At 48.5% G+C, this 23,939-nt stretch overlaps 1 protein-coding gene across 1 annotated transcript in view; it reads right to left on the bottom strand.

Moving 5' to 3' along the window:
• The window catches only part of Jarid2 (jumonji and AT-rich interaction domain containing 2), a 220,444-nt gene that overhangs the window by 103,272 nt on the left and 93,233 nt on the right, over positions 1-23,939 (bottom strand). Inside the window, exon 2 of the mRNA XM_078020561.1 lies at positions 12,215-12,350. Within this exon, the coding sequence (XP_077876687.1) occupies positions 12,215-12,350 (136 nt within the window). The remainder of the gene's footprint in view (positions 1-12,214; positions 12,351-23,939) is intronic.

The following is a 23,939-nucleotide window of genomic DNA, read 5'->3' as shown; positions in this document are numbered from 1 at the left end:
CAAAGCCCAGGAGTAGGGGTAGGAAACGGAGCAAATCCACTGTAATTCCTCAGTGCTCTGCTGCATGAGCCAGCTACAGCTCTTACAGAAAGTAATTAGGTAAGGTACACCCAGAACCTCAATGACAATTCATACTGTTAGGTACCAAGAACTTCAAGTAAAGCATCTTATTAATCCTAATAAAGCCAACTCAAAGGAATATGCCCCATTTATAGAGAAGGGGTGGGGAAAAACAGCAGCGAGTCCTTTCTTTCAAATATGCTGAGAACATCCCTCTGTAGGGCTAACAAAACCATCTCACAACGTCCAGAGGGCAGGGGGGCCTGTGGTGGTCATGGGCTGGCAGTGGGTGAGTGCCAGTCTCCCTTGAACCTCTAGATGCTTTATGCACAGCTCTGGGGACCTGGGCTCAGACAGCTCCAGCTGAGCCGGTCTTTGGTTACCTATAATCCATCCCCATGAGAAGGTGCAGTGTGTGGCCACACCAATGCTTTCTGAGCCCCCATGCACCCAAAGACTGACTAAGCAATCCCCTAGACACAAAGTACTCTGGGGCTTGGCTGTTGTGCAGAGGGGCCAAGAAACAGCCTCGGCATGCTCCATCCACTACCAGGAGCAGCCACTTGATGGCAATATTCACCCACTCCCTTGGAATTTTTCCACGTGAGACCCCAGAGGGCTAGCAGCCCCAAATGGGGGCAGCCCAGCATGGACAAGATAGAGAGGACACCTTGGTTTGGCCTGGGTGTGTGGTGTGCAGTGGTGTAAGGAGGGGTGGCGGGGGGGCACTCTCCCTTGGGTGGCTTCCTACTCCTACAGCCTTCTCCAGCCCTGGTGGAGGTGGCTGCAGGTTCTGCCAACAGACAGCAGAGGAAGATGGAAACCTCAGGCCCCGTGGTACATTCCCACACAGCAACTCAGGCGAGAGACAGTGACAAACAGGGCATCAGGTCCCACCCCCTCCCTGCTGCCCTTGTCACAGCACCCTGCCCCTGAAAAGGGGGAGAGGATGTTGCTGGTGGCCCACTTTCCCTATCAGAAGGTGAAACACCTGTTGAAATAATAGTGCTTTAAGGATGAAAAATAAGACCTACGTGCCTATTATTTGGATAAAGGCTTTCTAGTTGAGGGAGCAGGCGGGATGTTATGATCGGCATTCAGTACGTCCATGTTCAGTGGCAGGAAGTGGACCCAAAGGGCTCTTGGAACTGGGGAGAGGGCGAGGGCGACACACGGACACTGTCAATTCCCCCGGGTCCAGCCTCACCCCGTGCATGTCTTTGTGACTTCGGCTTCTCCATTTATAAGGAGGGTTCTGCACAGGGCGGAGAGTGTGCCAACATTTTCCTCAGAGGGATTCAGAAAGTGCCAGCTGAGAGCCTTCCAGCTCACCCTTTAAAACACTTTCCAACTGCACAAACTGGAAATGTCCTTTTCAAATGACACTGGAACCAAAATGGTCTGAAGGTGAGAACAGGGTAAAGCCACTGGGGAATAGCCAGGCAACTCGCATCAGGGACAAATCTGCCATACTGGCCTCCAGAGGCCCAACAGGATGGACCAGAAGTTATGTCCACTGGCGTAGTGTCTTCCCTAAGCCCATCTAAAGAGGGTCTGAAGACCTTCTAGAATCACCACCATCCATTGTTTTGAGCAGTGCAAGGAATGCGTGCGGGAGGAGCTCTCTACCCCCAGATTCACTGCAGCGGGAGGCAGGATGCCACTCTTAACACAGAGGACCCACTGGAGAAAACCCCGACCACAAGGAAGGAGGGCCAGAAGCGACAGAGTACGTGATTCCCAAGTAAAGACCTTGTTCTCCCTTCAAAGAGCCAAATCAGCAATTAGATCTAAATTGTGAGTGACAAGAACACCAGGAACGGATCAGGGGACAGTGCAGGGAAAGGACAGGGTGGGAAGCTATGGAGGTAGCACTCCCTAGGCTGCAGGGAGCAGAGGGTACAGTAGCCAGGCTGTGCTGTCCAGGGCTCTCCCTGGGGCAGGCCTGAGGCCGGAATCCAGGCCCTGCTCCCCGACTCACCCTGCCACTCCTCAAGAGGGGCTCAGTAGTTTTATGGTCTTTGGGAAGGAAGGTATGAAAAAGCTCCATGTGGGAATCCAACAGGCACATCCCAAGACTACAGAAATAGCTGGGGGGACAGAATAGACTTGGCAGCAGGCGAGATTAAGAAATAAACTGTAAATTAAGGGATTTCTGGACTGAAGGGTAATTTCCAAAAAGCGTATCTAGTAATCACTCTGCTGGCTTTAAAGATACACCATACAGGACTCTAAACATTTAATGTGGTCCAGTAATAACAGGGTATTTCCAAAAGCTAAGTAAACGGCCCTCTGAATGTGAGGGAAATGGGATCCCAGAAATTCACCAGCACAGCAGAACGGCACGACTCCATTGTGGCAATTCTGAAGGTAATTAAAGCCCCATCAATACACACATCACAGAGTTCAAAGCATGAAATGGGTCAGACCTAAAAAACACATGAGGCCTTTCTCTGGTGGGCCGCATCATCATTTTACAAGAGTGAACACAGATAAGCAAATCCTGTCCATAAGCAGGTCACCGCTGGCTGGTCGCAGGCCTATCTGGTGACCCCACAGGGGCTTTGCCCTTTCTGCGAGCGATAATGGAAATCTCCCCTTCCTTACCCAGGCCTGCAGACCCCCAGGCAAATGAGAGGCATCTCTCTATGACAAAAAGAACTCACTCAGCCTCTGAGGTCCCAAACAAAACTGTCACTTGCCCTCAAATCACCTCAGACTATAGAAAGTTCCTTGCAAACACACCTCACTCATCAAGTGCTGGCAAGCCCTGGGCCCCTTCAGATCTTTGGCTATCCTGCCTCTACGCCTGCTCTTCTTGCATGTGACTGTCTCCAGGGGACTGGCTAATCCCCACAGCTTCACAAACAGGCACTCAGTAAGCAATGTCCAAGTTTAACTCCGTCCAACGTAGAGGAAGGTTTCTTGACTCACAAGGAAAAAGTTCCAAGACCACATGAGCCCAGAGAAAACAACTCAGGTTCTAACATGGAAATTAATTTCATCTAAATGTGAAATGAAATAAAACTGTTACCATCTCCAAGCCCCACTGCTCTAATTCTACTTTTTGTGATGGTTATTTAGAAGAAGGGCCCATGCAGAAAAGCCGGGAGTTCAGTGAGGTCACAGGGACAGGGTCTGCAGGGATTGAAGGAAGAGGAAGACATGCCACAGGCTTGCTGGCTTGGAGCTAAAGCCTCCCAAACTGAGAACTAAATTCCTGTTGTTTAAGCCACCACACTTTGTCGTGGTGACCCAGGCTGGCTAACGCATACTTCAATCCAGCCACAAGAAAATCATTAGCAACCCTCTCACACTGCTCCACTCATCCCTACATCCTCAGCACCAAGAGGCCAATCCTGGACCCGACAGGAATCCAACAGAAAACACATGAGTTAGCCAGGCAAGGTGCAAGACCTATGGATGGATGTCCCTTTACAGTGTCCTTGGGGGAAAGCAAATTCTAAAATCCCAATTCAGAAATTTTTCAAGTACACCCATGCTAAGTGTTCCCCACGTTCACAAGCTAACAACAGTGCTGGCTAATGCACGACCACAGAACAGCAGTAGGTGGGAGGATCCGGAACCCAGGCTGTCCCAAGCCCACCGCTCTGGACCTTAACAACCACTCCAAACCACGAGGCATGCCACGTCTAACTGTGTGGGCTGTACTGCATCACGGCTCAATGCCCAGGAAGCAGCTACAGGAGAGACGACATACCTGGCCTTGTAGCACACATAACCCTCAACACTCAACTGTGTGGTGCAACCTGGGCATACGCTGCCAACACACGTGTCATCGAAAAAGTTCCTCCAAGAGGGACAGCCAGCCAGGTGGATTACGTGTGTAATCCCAGCAGCTCGGGAGGCTGAGGCAGGAGGATCATGAGTTCAAAGACAGCCTCAGCAAAACCAAGGTGCTAAGCAACTCAGTGAGGCCCAGTCTCTAAATAAAATTCAAAATAGGGATGGGGATGTAACTCAGTTACCAAATACCCCCAAGTTCAATCCCCAGAACCCTCCCCTCCACCCCCCAAAAAGAGGGACAGTCATGTTCAAAAATCTCAAGTACATACTCTGAGGACATGAACTGATGGCAGAGGCAGTCTTCTTTGGTGATAGAGCAGCACTTCATCTCCACTGACACGCTGATGCCCTTGTCAGGACCCCTCCAACAGTTACAATGACGGGTGGAGGGTTCCTCCATTAAACACCCAGCAAGATATGGAGACTGACTCTGGGCTGTGAACCCTGACCTGACCCAGCAAGGGGGCGTGGGGAAGCTGCTTGACACAGGGCTCCTTCAATTAACCTAGAAAACTATGTTAGTAAAGTACCTGTTGTGTTATGAGACTAAAGTTAGGGGAATTAGAAGAGGTAACTAACTCACTTTTAGTTACTTAAAGGTCAACTGTAATTTAAACCACCAGGCAACATACCTTCTACTTCAACATTCAACAAATGTGGTTCAGTGGGAGACAAAGTGATCACATTTCAAGAATCTTTGCTATCACAATTGCAAGGCCACATGCCCAGTGGTGACAAAGAAAATAAAACTGGGGACCCCCGCTGGGTATCCAGACATGAACATGACCAAAATGAAGTGCAGAGCCCCAGTTGGCAGGCGCTCAATCCCCTGGAGCAGCCCGTCTGCTGCCTGGGCAGGTGGTGGGGACAGGGCTGCGGAGCCTTGTGCTCTCTGCCCCACACCAGCTTCACCGTGGCCTACCAAAGCAGCCCTTCTGGCAGGACTCACAGCCTCAGCACACAGGCCCTTCCCAGAAAGATGTGCAAGGTGTAGAGTGAAAGTGCTAGAAGGTGTGTGTGTGTGGGGGGGGGGGGGTGTCAGTCACTTTCACCAAGTGGCTCAAGGAGGAATTTTCAGGAAGGAAATTTGAACGGGAACCTGAAATGGAAGTCTAGGGGAAAGGGTCGGCGAGAGCTAATGAGGACACACTGGCATATCTGGAATAGAAGAAGCCAGAACAGGCGTGGCACGGCAAGGCCAGAGGAACACAGGGCTACATGGGTGGCACGGTGAGGCGGCATTCCTGTCATGTTAGGAGAGGGGCTCCAGAGTCAGGGCAGCAGCTGGACCAATTTAGAATGTTAAAGTATGATGCTTGGGAGCTTTGGGGGGCGGAGGAGGACACTGAGGCCGCAGCCAAGAAGGCATGAGAAGGCCACAGTGACCGCACAGAGCAGAGGTCACCATGGCAACACGAACAGCAGGTCTGGTGGGCTGAACAGAATGGACCGGGTGGGAGTGGAGGTGGAGACAGGTGGGAGGGAGCAGGAGAGGCAGTAGACAAGCGGCCATGAGACACCTGGGAAGAAACTACAGAAGACAGGCAGGTGGGCACATAAGACGGGAGTCTTGGCTGGAGTCTGGGCGATGTTCAATCCTGTCAACGGCAGCTGGATGGGCAGCTGAACCCCGCAGGGAGAGAAACTTGGTGTGGACATCAAGGTGTGGTGCAACCCGGGCAAACGCTGCCCATACACATTAAGGTCTTGGTAAGTGGCCTGGCTACAGCAATTCAAAACATAACAGGAGGAGAGGGCTGAAGATGCGGACATCAGTATCCCACACAGACAGACCACTTAGGAAACGTTAGGCAGGGAGGGATAAGGTAGCATGAGGTCAGAGGGAGGGTTTGTGTTCTTTTGGGAGAAGCAGCCCTGTTGGGGAAAGGCGCCAATGGTGAAGAAAGGAACGACAATCTCCAGGGTGACACAAGTAGAGGGGAGTGGAACTATTCAGTGCACAAAGGGAGAGGCTGCCTGGAGACAGAAAGCCCTGTCCAGCAGGAACCCTGGCTTTAAACAGAATCCCAGAACCACCGACTTCCAGTCTCCTGCCTTCGGCAGGCACTGCAGGCCCAGGACTGAACTCAGGCCCAACCTCGTCCCCACCCAGGCACTCCACCATGAGGGACGCTACTCTCCAGGTGGTGGATGCATCCCTTCTACTGAAGCAGTCCAAGACACTGAAAATGACATCAGCAGGAAGGTGGAACCCTGCTTACAGATGCACTGAGATCTAGGGCCACTGGGTCTGAGCACATGACCAGAAGGGAAGCAAGCCACCTCCATGGGCACCGCCATCCATGAGGTGTGTGCCAGCAGCCATGCATGTTGGCCTGTCATTTTAATTGGATTTTTTGTTCCAATCTGTCTTCCCCATGATCCACTCCTAAGGAAGCTGCTCACCATGTACCATCCCCATGTAAAAAGGAAAGTTACCTCACACCTCGGAAAAGATCTTCCTGCTCCAACAATCCTTCATTTTGCACACCACTCCCTTGATGCCAGACCACTGCACATGCCCACCACAGAAACCTGCCACTACAACCCCTGTCCAACTGGACCAACGTCTATTTCCTGTTCTCAAAGTCTGTCACTAACACCCTCTGCTCAGGAAAGCTCCCATACCTCTGACAGCTTTTCCTGGTAGCTCTCTAATGGGCCTTTGTCCCCACCCACTCCCTGCTGGCCTCCATCCAGAACATACACATACCTCTGGGCGTGTTTGGTTTGGTAGGAGGGGTTAGACCCAGGGATGCTCAACCCCTGAAGCACGCCCCCAGCCCTTTATTCATTTAAGACAGGCCCTCGATATGTTGCTGAGACTGGTCTTGAACTTGCAATCCTCCTGTCTCAGCCTCCCAAGTCACTGTGCAAACACACCCACTCCTCTGATTTTAAGATTGTTCCTGCTTCACTTATTGTAAGTCACACATATTTTTCTCATGTTAAAATGTCAACCTCTGAAATTAGGAAAACATCTCACCATTAAGATGGCACGCACTCATAACTGGTAGTTTTTCCTTGTTGACCCATCGCGGTGTTATCACATAATGATATCTTAAGACAAAATGAGGTTATCAGGACTCCTCCAAAATAAGCAACTTGACCTTAGCAAATGCAAGTTCTATCCAGAAATGCCCCATCTACTTAGTTATAAACTGTTACCACAGGAAAGGGATTCAGCCTTAACAAAAACACCCAAGAGAGACGTAGCTTTTGTTTTTAAACAAAGGATAAGTTTGAGTTGTTTCCAACAAAGTGAATCCTCCCTTCCTTCCAGTCAGCTTTCCTGCTGACTGAATATGTCTCACACATCAGGGGACACCGGGAGAGGTACCTCCATCAAGTAGCCAAGCTGCAGGTGCAGGTGCCCCCACAGCCTACGGAGGATGGCAGCCCCTTGATACACACACCATCCACTCTGGGATCTGCAGGGAAAGGTACTTCCTGTTCAAACAGAGACCATCTTTCAAACAGCTGGACCTGGAAGTTACCAGGAAAGGCAGAAGGGAGAGTTGACCCTTGGCTGAAGACAGGTAGCCATGCACCACACTGCCAACCAGCTCCAGGAACAAAATGCCCCTAACCAGACAATATGTCCTTTTTGGTTCTGACTTATGGGTCATGAGCATCTGGTGAAAAATAAACTTTAAAGAGGTGAACCCAAGAAACACTGCATGATTTGGAAAGGAATCCAAAAATCTCATGACTTCCCCCCCTCCCCAGGTTCAGAGAACAGTCCCCCTGGAACCCCACTTCCAACATTGGTCCTCAGCTCCTCCAATTGGCAGCAGCTGCCAAAAAGTCCAAGGCCCCTCCTGATTTCCATTCTGCAGATCGACAACCATATGAAACATACAAATTCCCAGGTGAAGAAAGGGAAAGAAATAACACTTCCACGTGCCTGTGAAGAGTGGGGAGGGTAAAAAATGAGGAATGCGATTTTCTGATCCCCTCTATCAATTCCATTACAAGCTATAATAAGGCCCAGAAACAAGCTCACTCTAATAAATACTTAACACTGCTTCCCGAGGTCTTTTTCCCAATGAACAATTTCACTTATCTCCTTCAAAAGAAACTGCTATTTTTTTTTAAAAGTCCTCCTACAAATTCTTGTTTTTGGAATCCCGTCTTTATAAAAGGTTCCAAAATTGCTTCTATTTATCTCAGTGGTGATTAAACACGTGGGAGCTCTAATCCAGGAAGCTGGGTTTGCATCCTCGCTCTGCCAGTTCCTGGCTACAGAGCCACACTGCTAACTAATCGGCTCTTGCTGTATAGATTCCTCATCTGCAGGGTTTGTTCCAATTAAATGAGTAGGATACAGCTAAAGCACTAGAACAAGAACCGGTAAACAGCAAGAACAAGACAGGTTAGCTACCACAACTCCTGCCTGGATGAGACTCTGAACAAAAGGATCCAAGTCCTCTTGAATCCACTGAACACTGTTCCACTGGCCGAAGGGCTGGCTGATCTGAGATGACATTTATAGGAAGCAAATGAAATTCAAATACAGCTAATAGCTCCCCTCTCTTACTGTGTAATTATGCATGCTCATTATTTGTGTAGCATGTTATTATTTAAATGTCCCTAATTTCAGCCCCTGCGGGCCAAGGGCCCTCAAAGAGTGGCCAAGGTCTCAGCCTCTGCCAGTCCTTTCCAAAGCTTTTGTCTTTTATTACAGTCAGAAAAAAGTGGCATTATCTACAGCAGGAAGTAGACAGAAGGCCCACAATCAGCAAATCTTGGTACCGCCTCGCCCCTAAGCCTAGCAATAGCCAAGGAGCTGCAATAATGGCTTCGAATTCTGCAGACAACCCAGGAGGCTGTTCAAGACTCCCATTTGCTACTTGTACTAAGGCACAAATATCATTCCTTGTCAGCTCAGAAGCACCAAAGCAAGACTGATGGCAAGCATGGATTTTATGACATAAAAAATGAGATCCCTCTACTATCTAGCATCTGCCAGGGCTATTACTACTCCACCAGGCCTGCAGAAACGGGAAGGCCGAGCCCAGCCGCTCAGATACAAGCTGCACTGTGTGTTGGCCATTAACAGACTCCAGACACCCAATGCCCTCTGAAAAACTGTAAGGGCAAAGGGCTGCTGGCTCATCAGACCAGCATGCCGGCGATGGAGCAGAGGGGGTGGCAATTTGTTTTTAAATGAGGTAAAAATTATGCCATTGTTAAGCAAAATAATAAAAAACCTGAATTTTTCCAGGAACCAATAGTCCAGAAACATCTTTTTAAAAATTTTTTTTTGAGGGGGCGAGGGGAACAGGGTAAAAAGAATGATGCACCTTGTTCTAAAACTCAGTGTCACTCCACTGGTTCTGTGTTGTAAACTGCACAAGGCTTGGGCTGTAACAGTTCCAATTCTGCTGCTGTGAAAAAAATACCTGTGTGCCTTGAGAAATGAATGTCACTACTACATACAACATTCACAAGGCCACTTTATTCAGATTAGACACAAAAATGTCAGGGCTCCCGGAGGCCCAGCCCGACCTGAAGTTCCACATTAAAAAGCCTGAACAGGCAGGAATGGAGGCCAAGGCCGCCAGCACCAACCCAGCTCTGACTCTCACCTAGGAATGCACTTTAAGCTGGGAGTCACCTCCCAGGGACAGCCCTGCCTTTCTCCCTGCCACATTTCTTGGCAAGCTAGACCAATGGAATCATTTTAATCTTTGAAAGGAATCTGAAGGGGGCTGACTAACTCCAACTCTTTAAACCAAACCCTTACACCTTGCATGACTTCATCGCTGTTGCTTTCCTCTCCCCCATGAGGAAGGATCTGACTCCATGCGACCTTTAGGACTAGGCTTTTCCTATGGGATGGGGGTACACATGGGGGCCAACAGCACAGCACCATCCAAACTCACAGCCTGGAACCACCATTCACCTTGCGCCCACACTTCCCAGCCCACAAAAGCCTGGTGCTTCAGCGTTGTTGGGATCTAAAACACACAGCAGATAAGGGCACCCACAGAAGAGGGTGCTCCACAGTGCCCATCCTGCATCCCTGCATCCTAATAACTCTACCAAAGAAGGCGTATTTCCACAAATAGCTGCCTTTAAGATTCTTAGCTTCTGAAGCAAGTTCAAGATTCTTCAGTTTAAAGCAACAATGAATGGCTACAGGAATCGGATATGCACAGTAACCCTCCCTCCCCAGCTTCCTTGGGAAGCTGCCTGCACAGACACCTACACAAACCAGAAAACACTCACAGCCATCCCACCAGCAGCCCACGCTTCAGCAACTGTGTTTTTGTTTTTAAAACAAGCAATTCTTACCAGGGTGAAAAGTAAACCACATGACAAACTCCAACCTATTGCCGTGAAGGCAGTATAGGAACCAAAGTCTGTGATCCCAATTGAGAGCTGTTCCAACTTTTCTTAGAATTTCTTCCAGTCTCATCAACCCCCAAACGAAGTCAAAGCTAAATTTGGCCAACTGGCAAGTAGCACAGGCTGCTTCTCCAGTGAGTAAGTTTTTGCTTGCTCAGATTCCACTATTACTAACTCCTGGATAACTGGCTACTTTCTCCTAACACCTGGTGCCTCCCAGGTAAGAAAGGAGGGGCTGCTCTTTCACTGTCCAATTTGAAGAGGCACTAAGGCATCACCCTCCTGAGGGGTAGGAGGGAGGCACATCTTCACATACTGTGAGATACATAGAAAACCTCAGCAGCTGGTGCTCTGGAACTCAGTGAACCTACCACAATCACCCCACCTTCAGACTCCCAAAAATCTAACAAGGCAGAATGGTGTGTGCAATGTGAAGCAATAGCAAGAAACTATTACACTAGGTATTCCCAACAGCCACAGGCTTAGAGATTGGTGTGTTACAGGTGAGGAATAGAGAGGGCTGCCGTCTACGGGAGACTACACAAAAAAAGGTCCCTTTAGGAAAATTCAATATGGTGGCCCAAATTGTATGCTTATAGCAAAGGATTCTGAAACTTATTCTGCTTGGTGTATGGGCCTTTCCCATACACGCTGGCTCAGATGACTGGAGGACAGGGGCAGAGCATGTAACACACATGGCAGAGTGGCCGCAGCCAGCATGGTCGACCTTCAAAAGCCCGTCACATTACATAAGGAAGAAAACCCAGGGCGGAGAGGTCTTTCAAGCCAGGAAATCATGGAAGAACACTGAATTAAGAGCGAAGCAAACGAGGTGGCACATGCACGTAATCCCATCAACTCCAGAGGTTGAAGCAGAAGGCAGCAAGTTCCGGACCAGCTTTAGCAACTTAGTGAGGCCCTAAGTCATGTAGCAAGCGCCAGACTCAAAAAGGGGCTGGGGATGTGGCTCAGTAATGAAGCACCCCTTGGGTTCAATCCCTAGTACCAAAAAAGAATAAAGCAACCCGAGTGAACTCCAGAAGCAGGTCGGCCAACAGGCCCTGTCTAAAAACACTGCCAGAAAACTCACCTACAAGAGAAGCAGGCAAGAAAGACACTGGAACCCACAGGTGAACTTCCGTCAAGTACCCCACGTGTGATGCCTTTCCCATGACCAGAACCAAAGGTTAAAGAAAAAAGAAACAATTTCCCCCTCTCCTTGCCCATGACCAAGGACAAAATGGAGCTCAGGCTATTCAGACATTATCTATAAATTCATGCACAGGAGACTATGGCTTATCTCTGAAGCACAAACATGAGTCAACTGTCTGTCCTGTTTTCAGATGAGCTCATCAAAACCATAGGAATCCTGGGGCTAGGGTTGTAGTTCAGTGGAGGAGCGCTTTCTTGGTATGTGTGAGGCACCGGGTTTGATCCTCAGCATCACATAAAAATAAAAAGTATTGTGCCCATGTGCAACTTACAAAAAATCACGTAGGAATCCTGATAAAAGTGGGATTCATAAAAAATTCAGAAGGGAGCAAGTTTCCTTCCAGGTATCAGGGATCCGCTGGATATCTATGCAGGAAGAGGACACTTCCAGGAACACAGGGATTCCAGGCCACTGCACCCAGGGACGGCAATAAATTCAGGATATTTCCTTAAACAAATGTGGCAAAAACTAAGGCTGCACAGCTCTTCAGAAAAATGAAAGGGTCTGTGCACATACTTGGGTACTAAGATAACCTAGAAACAGCTACAAGACAGGCTACGACAAACAGACAAAGGCACCTTGTCCATCCTACCTTGCGCTGCATAAAGGGACATAAGTCCAAACCTGTAAACCCAACAGCATATCCACAATACATACTCACACAGCCTACCAACTGCCCTGGGGTGCTCAGCCTCAGTCAAAACCCACGCTGCCAGAACACGATTCAGAACCGAGGCTGTGCGCAGAGGTGACGTCCAACTCCAGCGAGCACCAACTCACCATTCACCCCTTTCAGGCTCCCAGCAATGCCTTCCCCGTGCTGGCGCTTCTGGGCATTCTTGAACTCCTTCAGAGACAAATAAAGGACTTTGCGTACCACCCTTTCTTCTGACCAGGGAATCCCATCACTGTCATCCTGGGGAAACATAGCAAAGACAGGGAAGGAGAGGAGTTAGTAACAAGCAAGCCAACAAATATTCACAAGACTTTAAAATTTGTATCCCAAACAAATACCATGTGACCAGGACCCAGAGCTGGAGATTTGGGTCCCATCCCAACGTAAAGAATTAGCACCAGCCCCAAACTGATCCCCAGGTCAGAAATATGAATCATCTCCCTTCCCTCTGTGTCCCACTAGCAAATAAATTAATTAACTATGAATACTGTAATATTCCTGGCAAAGTTCAGAGAAGTGAGCTGTCACACTCAAAGCCAGAGGTGCACAGAACCGTTATACTGAAATTTGATCAACTGGATAATTCCAGACCATACATAGCATTCCATACGGGCAGCAGCACACCTTAGGAAATTTGGTTATCTGTGTTGGGAGCTCAAAGAATACTGCAAGACAGAGGCGCTGCCTTCAAGAACCTGACAACTCCATCAGAAGACATGAACTGGCTCTGCACTGGCCTCTTAACACAATGAATCACAAAGGAACGAGGAGAAAACAGATGGCAATGGATCCCACTGGGGTACAGATGAGATGGCGACTTTAAAACAACAACATGGAGCTGGGTGTAGTTCAGTACTGAAGCGCTTGCCCAGTACTCGTGAGGCCCCAGCTTCAATACCCAGCACCAAGAATGATAGCACATTAACAAGAGGCCTCAAGGTCTTGCTTCAAAGTGGGGTTTTCTTATATCTGTAGATTCAGACCCATGCAAGTGCTTGGGAGAAGAATTAACAGATTGCAGGCAGTAAGCCCAGAGAACATTCCAGCAGTAAAGATATAAAGAATTTGAAAAGCACTGCAGGTGTCAGGGGAGGGAGATGAAGTAGGGACTGGAGACAGCAAGATCTGGGAGATTGGGAATGGTGAACAGTAGTTGCAAACCTACGTAACTTTTAGAAGACACCCAATTTAGGGATCCAGCAAGAAAGTTTTTAAGATATTCAGGCACCAATTCCTCAGGAAAAGAAAATTCAGAGGTTCTGGCCTGTGGATTTCTGCATACTGTCTGCCAATCTAAGAAGGGCTTCCATTCATACATCTACTTCAAAGACAAGCAGTCTACAACAGTTAAATTTGGAAATGGGAAGTATATGCACTTTCTCAGATACTTTGGGCCTTATCTAGAATACTAATGTTTTCATTGTTATCATATAAGACACGAATTTGAGATATTCAGGTTCTTTCTGCTCCAGCACAAGGCGCAAAACTCAGGGCACTCTGGCTCTTGGGTGGTCTGGTGCTGATGGACTAGGTTGTACAAAAGAATTGCGTTTTCACTGCTGCCACAGAATGCAAGCAAAACCTCCACAGATCTCAAGGCTGGATTATCTGAAGTCTTTCCCAGCTCTTTCAAATTTCCACACCCTGCATGAACACAAACTGCAGCCTAGAAATCCAACCACATAAACACTTTTAAGCCCCTTATAACTTAGGCTACACTCTGGTTAAGCTTCAAGGATTTCCTAAAAGGAAAGTAACTCTGCATCTTTTATAATAAGTGGAAGACAGACCCAAGGAAGGAAGAGAGCCAACACCTGCACCTTCCCCTAGCTAGGCTGTCGCTTGCTCCCGAAGGGCTGCCAAGTGGAGATTTTCAGAAGAAAAAGATGTTACATCCTGTCTCCTGGTGACCCTCCTGACAGGGCCAGGACATCCAGGTACCAGGATGGCCTTCAGGGCTTGGCCAGGAAGGCTGAGAGGGAGTCACCTAACAAGACTGGGAATCATTCCTAAAGTTCTAGTGGGTGCAATCCACCTTACAATCACACGATTAAAAACCAGAAAAAATGCAGCGCTCTGGTTAGACCCCATTTGTGAGATCCAACCAAACAACCCAAGTCGAATGCTGATGACCTGGCCAGGCCACACACGGAAAGCAAGAGGTATCTGAATTAATTTTTACAGCAGCTCCCTTGGGTTGCAAGAAGTTCCCCCAGAGTACTAGCTGGGGCTGAGTGATGGTGCTAACTGCAGCAGGAGTTAACGCTCATGAGGCTTAAGTCCACCTTCTCTGCAGCCACTGTCCCCTCAAAGGCTGAGAGGCAGCATTCCGGGCCACCAACAGGCCCCAGTCTCATCATCTGCATCTCCACAACAAACAATGACGCCAGATGATAAACTATTATCTACTATACGTACACAGTTTATAAATTATAAGATCCCAAAATAGCTTTCCACATAAAACTCCCACGGCGATTTACTGCATCCTGTGTAGTTGGTGCCTTCATCCCCTCTTCAGGCTCGGGAGGAGAGAATTACCCCAAACGCTCAGCCTAATCAACAGCAGCAACTGTGAGCTGGAAGCGTCCTCAAAGGAAGCCCCACGGAAGGTGCGGCCATTCACTGGCAGCAGCTGCTTCACTACACCCAAGTGCTTTAAATACAGGAGAAGCAATCTATGACGCGGGGTAGGGGAGTTCAGATTCTTAAAAAAAAAAAAAAAAAAAAAACTGCATCCTTTTGTGATCTACAGTGCCCGTCAAGACCCGTCATCTCCCTCAACGCTGAAGCAAGACACACACCTGGTGGGTAACACACTGACAGGTGGGTAGTAATTCAGAATCTTCAATAGGACACTCCCTTTTGCAGCTGCAGAGTCCTGGTGAGTCACCCTGACTCTGCACTGCTCCCTAGTGGAATGCTGGACTTGAGGGACACCCCAGAGCAGTTCTCCAACTTACCACTCCCTCTGCTGTGGCTACCTGCCATTCCCAAGTGTTACTGCCCAGTGCTGTAGGGAAGAGTCCTAATGGAACAGTACAAACTCTAAACATGGGCCTTCCTTTTAAACCCCTTTCCATCCCTGCTTTATGCCACCAAGCCTTCAAGCAATGTCCACACAGGGTGGGGCGACTTGATCTGGGTCACCACTGGATCCCAGCTCCTGAAACATGTTTGACGTAGGAAAGCCGTGCTTGGGATTCCTTAGAAACTTAAGGATGCTGGACTAGGGATGCAGCCCTCATGTAACCCCAGGTTCCATCCCTAGGCCCCAAAACAAATCTAACATGCAAACAGAAACACTTTACAAAGCTCAGCCTCACCCATCCTTGCCTGTCAGCACCGAGCCTCAGGCCACAGGCAGTGTGTGTTGAGCAAAGGGCCTGAGCTCACCACAATTTTCGTGACTTAAACCACTGCTTCCCCCATAAAACGGTCCCCAGGGTGACTAATGCCAGAGCTCCTGGCTACACCTCTGGTTCCCAGCAGTAAGCTGAGATGAAACTCCCACACTCGCCAGTCGCCACCACCCACCTCAACCACCCGGTTGCCTGCCAGACAAAGTGTCATCTCACAGTCCACACGGGCATAAGGGCCCGTCACTGCCTCTTCTGCTAAGTACAGACAAGTCCTCAAAAAATGCTGGTACCCTGCTGCTCTTCCCCGGCCTCCCAACCACAATGTGGATGGGCTCGTTCCTACTCTTCCGTCTCGCCCAAGTCCAGCAACGTGGCTCTGCCTCCCTGCAGATGGAGTAAGTTGGGATATGATCGGGCAGTAATGAGAGGGTGCTCCACACGCCCAGGCGCCTGCCCATTGTGGTTTACTGGCCAGCTCAATATAGAAGACGCAGCCATGAAGCCTTGAAATGGAAAAGAGGGTTTTCCTCTATTTGGCCACATGTCTGCCAAACCTTGAAGTGATTAGACAATTTCTTATCAAAAAATAGCAACCGGGGCTGGGGATGTGGCTCAAGCAGTAGCGCACTCGCCTAGCGTGTGTGCGGCCCGGGTTCGATCCTCAGCACCACATACAAAGGAAGATGTTGTGTCCACCGAGAACTAAGAAAAAATAAATAAATGTTGAAATTCTCTCTGTCCACCTCTTACTCTCTCTCTTTAAAAAAAAAAAAAAAAAGCAACCGCCCAAGGAAGCAAAATGGTAACAGTTGTATGGGTTTGGGGGGCGGGGGAGGAGATGATGCAGACAGCACTATTTCAACCCCTCATAACAGCTCAGAGTCCAGGGTAGAGATGAAAACAGCCTTCTACCTTCCACCTTATGACTTATAACCTTCTACCTTATAACTCCCTAGTCTTGCCACCTGACTTCCAGCACCTGGCACTGCTAGAAATTCATGCCCACACCTGGTCAGCCTCTGCATTTTACCAAGAAACCCCAAGACGAAGGTTCCCAGCAGCCATCTGCTGCTGCCATTGTGACTGCAGAACCAAGAAGTCCACGCTGATACGCCCTGGTGAGGCCTCCCTCAGTTCCCTTCCGTGACCAGAGTGCACAAGTGAAACCCTTCCAATCACCCCTGGATGACTGACACTCTGGCATCCTCACCTTCCACTTAGCTGGCCTGACTTCCCTCTAAAATTCAGCACCCAGAATGAATACAATGTGAAGCAGGAGTCACACATTCTAAAGTGAAGATAGACTTAGGATGTCACTAAGCTTGATCCTCTGTGGAGATGCTTTTTGTTTCTTGGGGTTACGGGGTAGGAAATGAGGAGGGAGAGTGCTGTGCATCACAGTGCGACAAAGGAACTAACTGACAAGTAGCACGGCTCTCCTTACATTTCCCCTGTGCTCCACTCCTGCACTAAGGATAAATAAACACTCCCTCCCCCAAAAAAACACGTGTGCCTGAGAATGCAAACCAAGTTGTATAAATGGAATCAAGAGATTGCAAGACAAGGCAGAAATGGGATTCTCACTTTTCAAAACTGGATTATTGTTCTGATATACTACTCTTACTGAACAAAGAGTTCTCATCTGTCACAGCTTTCTCCGTGACAGACAACACCTCAAAAAGATGAGCTGTCAAAACCTCCTGTTTGCTTAGACTAACATATGTTAGTGCAAGTGAACAGGGACGTCCAGGTGAGTGCAGTGTGCGGAGCAGGCTAAGGAAAGGGGCCGTCCCAGTGCGGTGATTGGGGGGGGGGGGGGGGGCCCTGTGAGAAGTCAGTGCCTGGACTGAGAGCAGCATCTGCGTGCACTGCTGGCCACGAAGTGTGCAGCTTTTCTGCTGCAGCCTCCCCTTAGCGGACAGCCTCCCCCATGGCACGGCGGCACAACAGTGCAAAACAGTCCCTGGAGCCCAGGCATCTGCAGCCAGCCTGGGCAACACAGCATGACCTTCACCCCGCCAACACCCCCCCCCAAAAAAAGGGTATGAGAAAGAAAGTATTCATGAAACTTTTAGGTTTGTGCCCCCCCCCACGCCGCCCTGCCCTTTTTTTTTTTTAAGACATGAGTTTCAATCTTGTCCAAAGATGTAGCTAGACAGAAACAAAACTAGGAGGTGAAATTTCAAGACTCAAAAATTATTTAAAAAGTAACTCACTGCCTCCCCCCAAGTGAAAACAATTAAAACCACTAATTTGCACAGGTGGAATTTAAAAAAAAAAAACTCCTCATCTTGTCTAGCTGGAGACCAGCAAAAGAACAGGCGGGTGGGAGAAGGAGGGCCATCCTTGCTGACCTGCACAACTCCCTGCCTTTGCTCTTTGGCCATGCCTAGGGTTTTATTATGGTTTCCACTTCAGGCCATTTTGAGTTAAGAAGGTGAAAACAAGGATTTAAAACCATCAGTAACAACAGGAAGCCTATTTCTGAATAACCTAACTTCTAGCAGCTGCAACTATTTATAATTGGAACAGGGTCCACAGAAGAGAGTTAATTTCCTACCACTTGTGGGCAAACTGCATTGACAGACTCCCGCATCACAGGTGGAGTGGCCAGGTCCTTCAGCCATCTACCAAGGGCACTGGTAAAACATTGCTGGGAGACAATGCATAAAAACTGGCCAATTGAGTCCTCATGGGGTGGGGTGGGCTATGTGTGGGAGGATGCTTACAATTCCAAAGGAACTTTCAAAACCACATCAACCAACAACTCAAAAGAACACCAGAAGAGGTATGAGATATGCCTTATTTTAAACTGAAATTCAGGCCCTCCCACCAGCACTTCAACCTGCTTACTAAGAGGCCAAGGGGGTAGAAGCAGGTGCCGCACACCAAGTGCTCTTTCAGTCTCTAGTAAATGTTGAGGGGGAAATGCCCTTCCAACTGAGGGCACAGGACTCAGACACAAAGACAACCTCCTAACATGGAAACATGGATCTGAAGGACAGGAGCCTTGGGAAGCACACCAGCACCTAAACAGACCCTTTCCTGTCCACGGCTCTGCAGGACCTTTACCCCTCTTAACTATGGGGAGGGGTAAAGGTCCACTTAATTTTGAGACAGAGTGTCACTAAGTTGCTAGGGTTGGCTTTTCCTTAACTATTTTTAAGAAAAAGAAGCACAATTCCAGTGCCCAACTCTACATTGTGGTGGATCAACATGAAATGAACAACCAATGGAACTGGAAAGGCTAGGTCCATGAAGGAGGAAAGAACTGGTAGCCATTTCCTGCTCTCTGGGAGAAGTGACTGGAAATCTCTTCACGAACGAACACCTTTTATTTTCTGGAGAATAAATTTCTCATTTACCTGCTGATAAATCATCCCACTTAAGAAAATTAATTGCTGGGTGAAATGCCAGCCTGTTCCACCAACAGTCTGAGCAAATAATAAAAGCACAAAAAAATAAAAATAAAAATACTGTTGGGGACAGTAGTCCTTGACATGGACTAAACATTCCCAGAACAGAAAGTCCCAAGGAAGACATGTACGGCTCGCGGTGGGCAGAAAGTCCCAAGGAAAACATGCGAGCCGTACATCGGAAACTTCCGGTACAGCCAACCTTTCTTTCCTCTTAAAGATGGCAAGCATTTTTTCTTCCTTGGAGATATCTTGGAGCAACTCAATGCTGATCCATTAAGATATTCTTTAAAACAGTCAACTGTCAATGTGCAAAGAAAACCTGGGGGTGTAACTGCACCTGGAAATAGGTGACCAGAAACATCCTGAGGGAAGCAGCTGATGCTCTGAACTTGTACAGGTCATTTCCTGCCTGGGTTTTTAAAAAGCAGCACTTCAAGCACCAGAAATTCCCTCAGACCGAAGAGCTTCCTGGGTTAGGCAAACAGCCTGAAAATGCTTATGCAAGGAGAGTTTTACTTCTTCCAAACTCCCATTAAATAATGTGTACTTATCTTTGATTACCGCCTATTTAAAAAAAAAAAAAAAAAGCTGCAGCTGAAATTGGATTAAGAACTTCTGCTGAAAACGATTTATTGCATAACACAACTCTGACAGCCTGAATCTCTGGCCACCAACTGAGCCTTTATAAAAATCCGCTGGGCAGCTGCCAAGTCAGCTCTTTTGCGTCTGAGCATGTCAGAGACTCGCGTCGTCAAGGCAGCAGCATGGCAGCAAGACATCGGCACGTTCACAGTGAAGGGGTGCAGTCAGGAAGGAGCCATGTTCACAGTTAAGGGGTGCAGTCAGGGAGGGCCCTCCAGCACGTCAAACTGCTTCTGCACCTTCATCGGTCGGAGAAATCCAAGAAGATTTCTACAGTGACAAGATTAGAAGGCACCCGAAGATCTGGGTTGTCAAGCTAGAGGAATATAAAATCCAACTACAAGTAAATTCTTGACCACTGTCATCAGGACACTAGTCAACTCAGTTCAGTATCCACAACGCCAATGTGCAGCGACCTGACAACTTCACTTTGTGAATTAACAAGCACATTTCCAAAGGAATTCTAACGGATTTGGATCTTTTAAACATCAAATTTACTTCCTGTTAAATAAGAATAGCCCCCAAATGCCACCTCCTCACTTGCACTGCCCAACAGTAGCCACTAGTCACATGTGGCTATTTAAAATTATCTCATTGTAAATAAAACTCCTGAAGTCATACTGGCCACCATTCAAGCACTAGAATGTTAAAATCGCCCCAGGAAGACCTGTGGGACCGCTGTGTTAAAGCACACACTTGCATTAAACCACGTGGGATTTCAAGGGACAATTTCAAGGTCACTACATCTCTGAGTCTGTCAAATATGTGCCTGACACACCATTCCACTTGGCAAGAAAATGTGGGAGATTAGAAAAATTAAAGTCTAACTCAAGGACTATTCAGAGTACAAACACCCAGCCACAAAATCGCCCCGCAAATGGTTCCATCCCTACTACCTACTACATGTGGCCTTTCTATTTTGCAAGAAATATACATGAAATGGGAACATGAAATACAGGTGTTCCTCATCTTACTCTATGATTATGTTCCAATAAACACATCAAGTTGAAAATATCATTAAAGTAGAAAATGAGAGAAGAATACAGGGGCACACATCTATGATGCCAGCAACTCAGGAGGCTGGGGCAGGAGGATCACAACTTTGAGGCCAGCCTTGGCCACTTAGTGAGATCACAGATCTCAAAAATTTAAAACGGTTCGTGTGTGTGCGCTCCTCATAGTGGTGGAATGTCACTGGGTTCCATTCCTTGTGCAGGGTTGGAGGTGCATTGAATAGCTCTAACTTGCCAACCCAATCCACCTTTTCAACACAGAACACTAGAACATAGCACAGCAGTATCTAGCCTGAGGTGTGGTCCAAGTTCAAAACTCCAAATGCAGCTACGTTGCTTTCACACCACCAAAAGCCAAACTGCAGAATGCCAGGACCACCTGCGGGAGCCTCGGCACCTGTGCACACACAGGGCTTCCCTACGCACTCGATTCACTCAGGGAAGGCTGGACTACAAGACCTTCGAAATTAAAGCCAAACAAAACCAATCCTGCACCAGCCAGTCTCCAGGCACCAACAGGATGGCCCAAGAGCCTCAGTTCGCTGCTGCCCACATCTCCTGGCCAGGCAAGACAGTGAGCCTGTCAGCCACAGAGAGCAGACAGCCACCAGGCCCTGGGAAACTGCTGGGATCATTTTAGCCAGCTGACCTATAGGCTGGCTTTCCTGGCTCAGCAGTGACCCTCAAACTGAAATGAGCACCAGCACATGTGCACTGCCAGGAAACTGGTGGACAAGTTACAGAAATTAGGTATTTTAAAGACAGGAAAAAAAAAAAATCTACAAATAAACTCTGTCCTTATAAAAACAGATATTTGCCTTATTTGTTCCAGAAACAGCTGGAATTGCCCATTCATCCTTTGTGTTTTGAGTGACCTCCCCTGGGTTAGATGGCACCATCCACTGGACTGGGTCTCAGCAACAGCCTTAAGATCTGTCTGCCACCCCACAGCACCTCCTGCCACCGACACAGGAAAAGCTACAACACGTGCACTTGCACAGATGGCCCTTTACGATTCACAACAAGCCCAAGAAGCACCACAGGATTTTTTCAAATAGTGAACCGGAGGCAGGGATGCCAACCGACCAGTCCCAATTCGTCTCCTGCTCATCTTTGTTTCCACATGTGGCAGTGAGCCTAGCACACAGCGGGCACCTGAAAAACACACCAGGCCGCGCAGACTGGAGGCCAAGAGGCGGGGAAACTGGAACTGCCGCTCTGAAATCCTAGCAGCCTTAGGTTTGCCCTTTGTCTAGGGCAGTGGTGGCAAACTTGAGCACTCATCAGGAACAACACCCACAGGGCTTGAGGACACACCCATCCCCAGCAGGCTCCCAGGAGACACGTGTGCTACTGATCCAGGACCACACCCTGGTGTGCACCCAACTTCCACCCTGGGAAGTCCTACAGTGGCCAATCCACACAAACCTCTGACTGCCAACCACTCCACCTGGTATTCCTGCCACATTCATCTCTTCTGGCTCCCCACCTACAGGTCCCATTGCTCAGCCCTTCCCCTGGGTTATCTAAATACCACTGTCCCGCCCTCCAGACTTCTCCTCCCCCCACTCCCCCACCACCACCACCACCACCACCACCACCAACAGTTCATTCTAAACCACCATCCCAGCTTCCCCCGGTTTGGAAACCCAGCTGAAATTGCAGCTTTGATCTGTTTACATTCACTCTTTTAAATTCACATACTGGTATCCACCTCTCAATTCCTTGGACACACTTAAAACAGGATCTCATCTCCCCAAAATGTCTTCACCACCAACCAATCCTTATCCCAACCACCCTCCTCACTAAACCACCAAGCCATTGGGCTCCTTCCACACCTACAGGGAAATCTCCAAATGCCTTAGCAGGGCCCATGCTGGACTTTAATTCCCACACAACTCCCAACATCCCTAACTGAAAAGCATGGACATCTCAAGCAAGGGATGCAGATCTCATCTTCAGAGCCCCACGTCAGGCAAGACGAAGGACAGGGTTCACTAAATGTGCATCAGGACTTCCCCAGCAGGGCCACTGTGAACAGCAGGCCTTCTAGAGGGACAAAACCCCTTCTGCACTCTTTTCCTATCAATAGGCTGATTCCTAGTAACGATTAGGCAGACTTTACCAGCTACTGCCCACCAGCTCGTGGTTTAATAGTACTTGCAATGCACAATCCTGGTAACCAGGACGCTTCCCACTAGACCTGAAATACAATAAATCTCCGACTAAATGAGGAGATCTATCACTATTTCACATTCTAAGGTCATATTTCGGTTTCCTAAACAGAACACAATTTCACCCGACTGTGTCTCCCAGCCAGACCTGTTACTTCCTCCCAGTTTCCCTGCAGGAAAGATGTGTCAGTCTGTGGGCTCAATGAAGACAGGACGTCCAAGCTTGCCCGAAACCCAAGACGGACGGCAGCACAGCGTAGTTGTTCGGGAAAAGTAAACATGGAGATTCAGAAGCAGAGTCACAACAGTTCCTATCCTAGGTCTAAGATGAGACAGGAAACAGCCAAAATGTGTCAAGTCTGCCTTCCGCACTTCATATTCAGAGGAAAGGTGAAGGAGACGTGAGATGACGTTCACTCTGAATGGGAAACCACTGAGGAACTGGGCACAGTGGCAACAACACTCCTCTGTATTTTGAAGAGATCTGCCAAGTGCTGTTCTGAGAACACTGGGGAGCGGGGCCAAGGACACTGCATCTCCAAGTGGGGAGGAGCAGGGGCAGAGAGGTACTGTGTGACCGGGGACGCCTGGAAAGCTGAGCCAGAGGGTGCTGGGGAAAGCCAATACCTCCAAGGACTTTCACCCCTGGACTGGAGTTGCCTAAAATCTGCTTTTCCTTGAGCCGAGTGTCAAAGTTCAGGCCCAGTGACAAAGCCAAAGATGTGAGTACAGCTGGTAGCTTACAATTCAAACTCCAAATTCGGGTCTCCTGCTATGTTGAAGGGCAAAGAGAGGGGTTTCAATGGTTGTATGAGTAGAGACACATGCAATGGCACAGGCTGGTGATCCTGGCAACTTTGAAGAGGCCCTGGGTTCCAACCCCACGAGAAGGGGCGGGGTAGGGATTAGGGGTTAAGCCAAGTCAAGGCTAGTTGACCTGGACTTGTCCTTCTGTATCAGCAAGGTTTTCAGAGCCTTAGGAAATACTTTAAAATACACAGAATACAAATACATTAAAAAAAAGCCAAGAGTGGTGGCAGGTGCCTGTGATCCCAGCCATTCTCAGGAGGCTGAGTCAGGAAGAAGTTCAAGGCCAGCCTGGGAATTCAGCAGGACCTGGTGTCAAAATAAAATAAGGGCTGCGGTTCAGTGGTATTGTTTCCTGGTCAAATACACAGCACCTAAAATAAATAAAGAGAATGAACAAAGTGTGCATACAAAG

Source organism: Ictidomys tridecemlineatus, chromosome 8 (assembly GCF_052094955.1).
Source record: "Ictidomys tridecemlineatus isolate mIctTri1 chromosome 8, mIctTri1.hap1, whole genome shotgun sequence".
In the NCBI taxonomy this organism is placed as follows: Eukaryota; Metazoa; Chordata; class Mammalia; order Rodentia; family Sciuridae; genus Ictidomys; species Ictidomys tridecemlineatus.
This window is presented reverse-complemented; position numbering and strand designations above follow the sequence as displayed.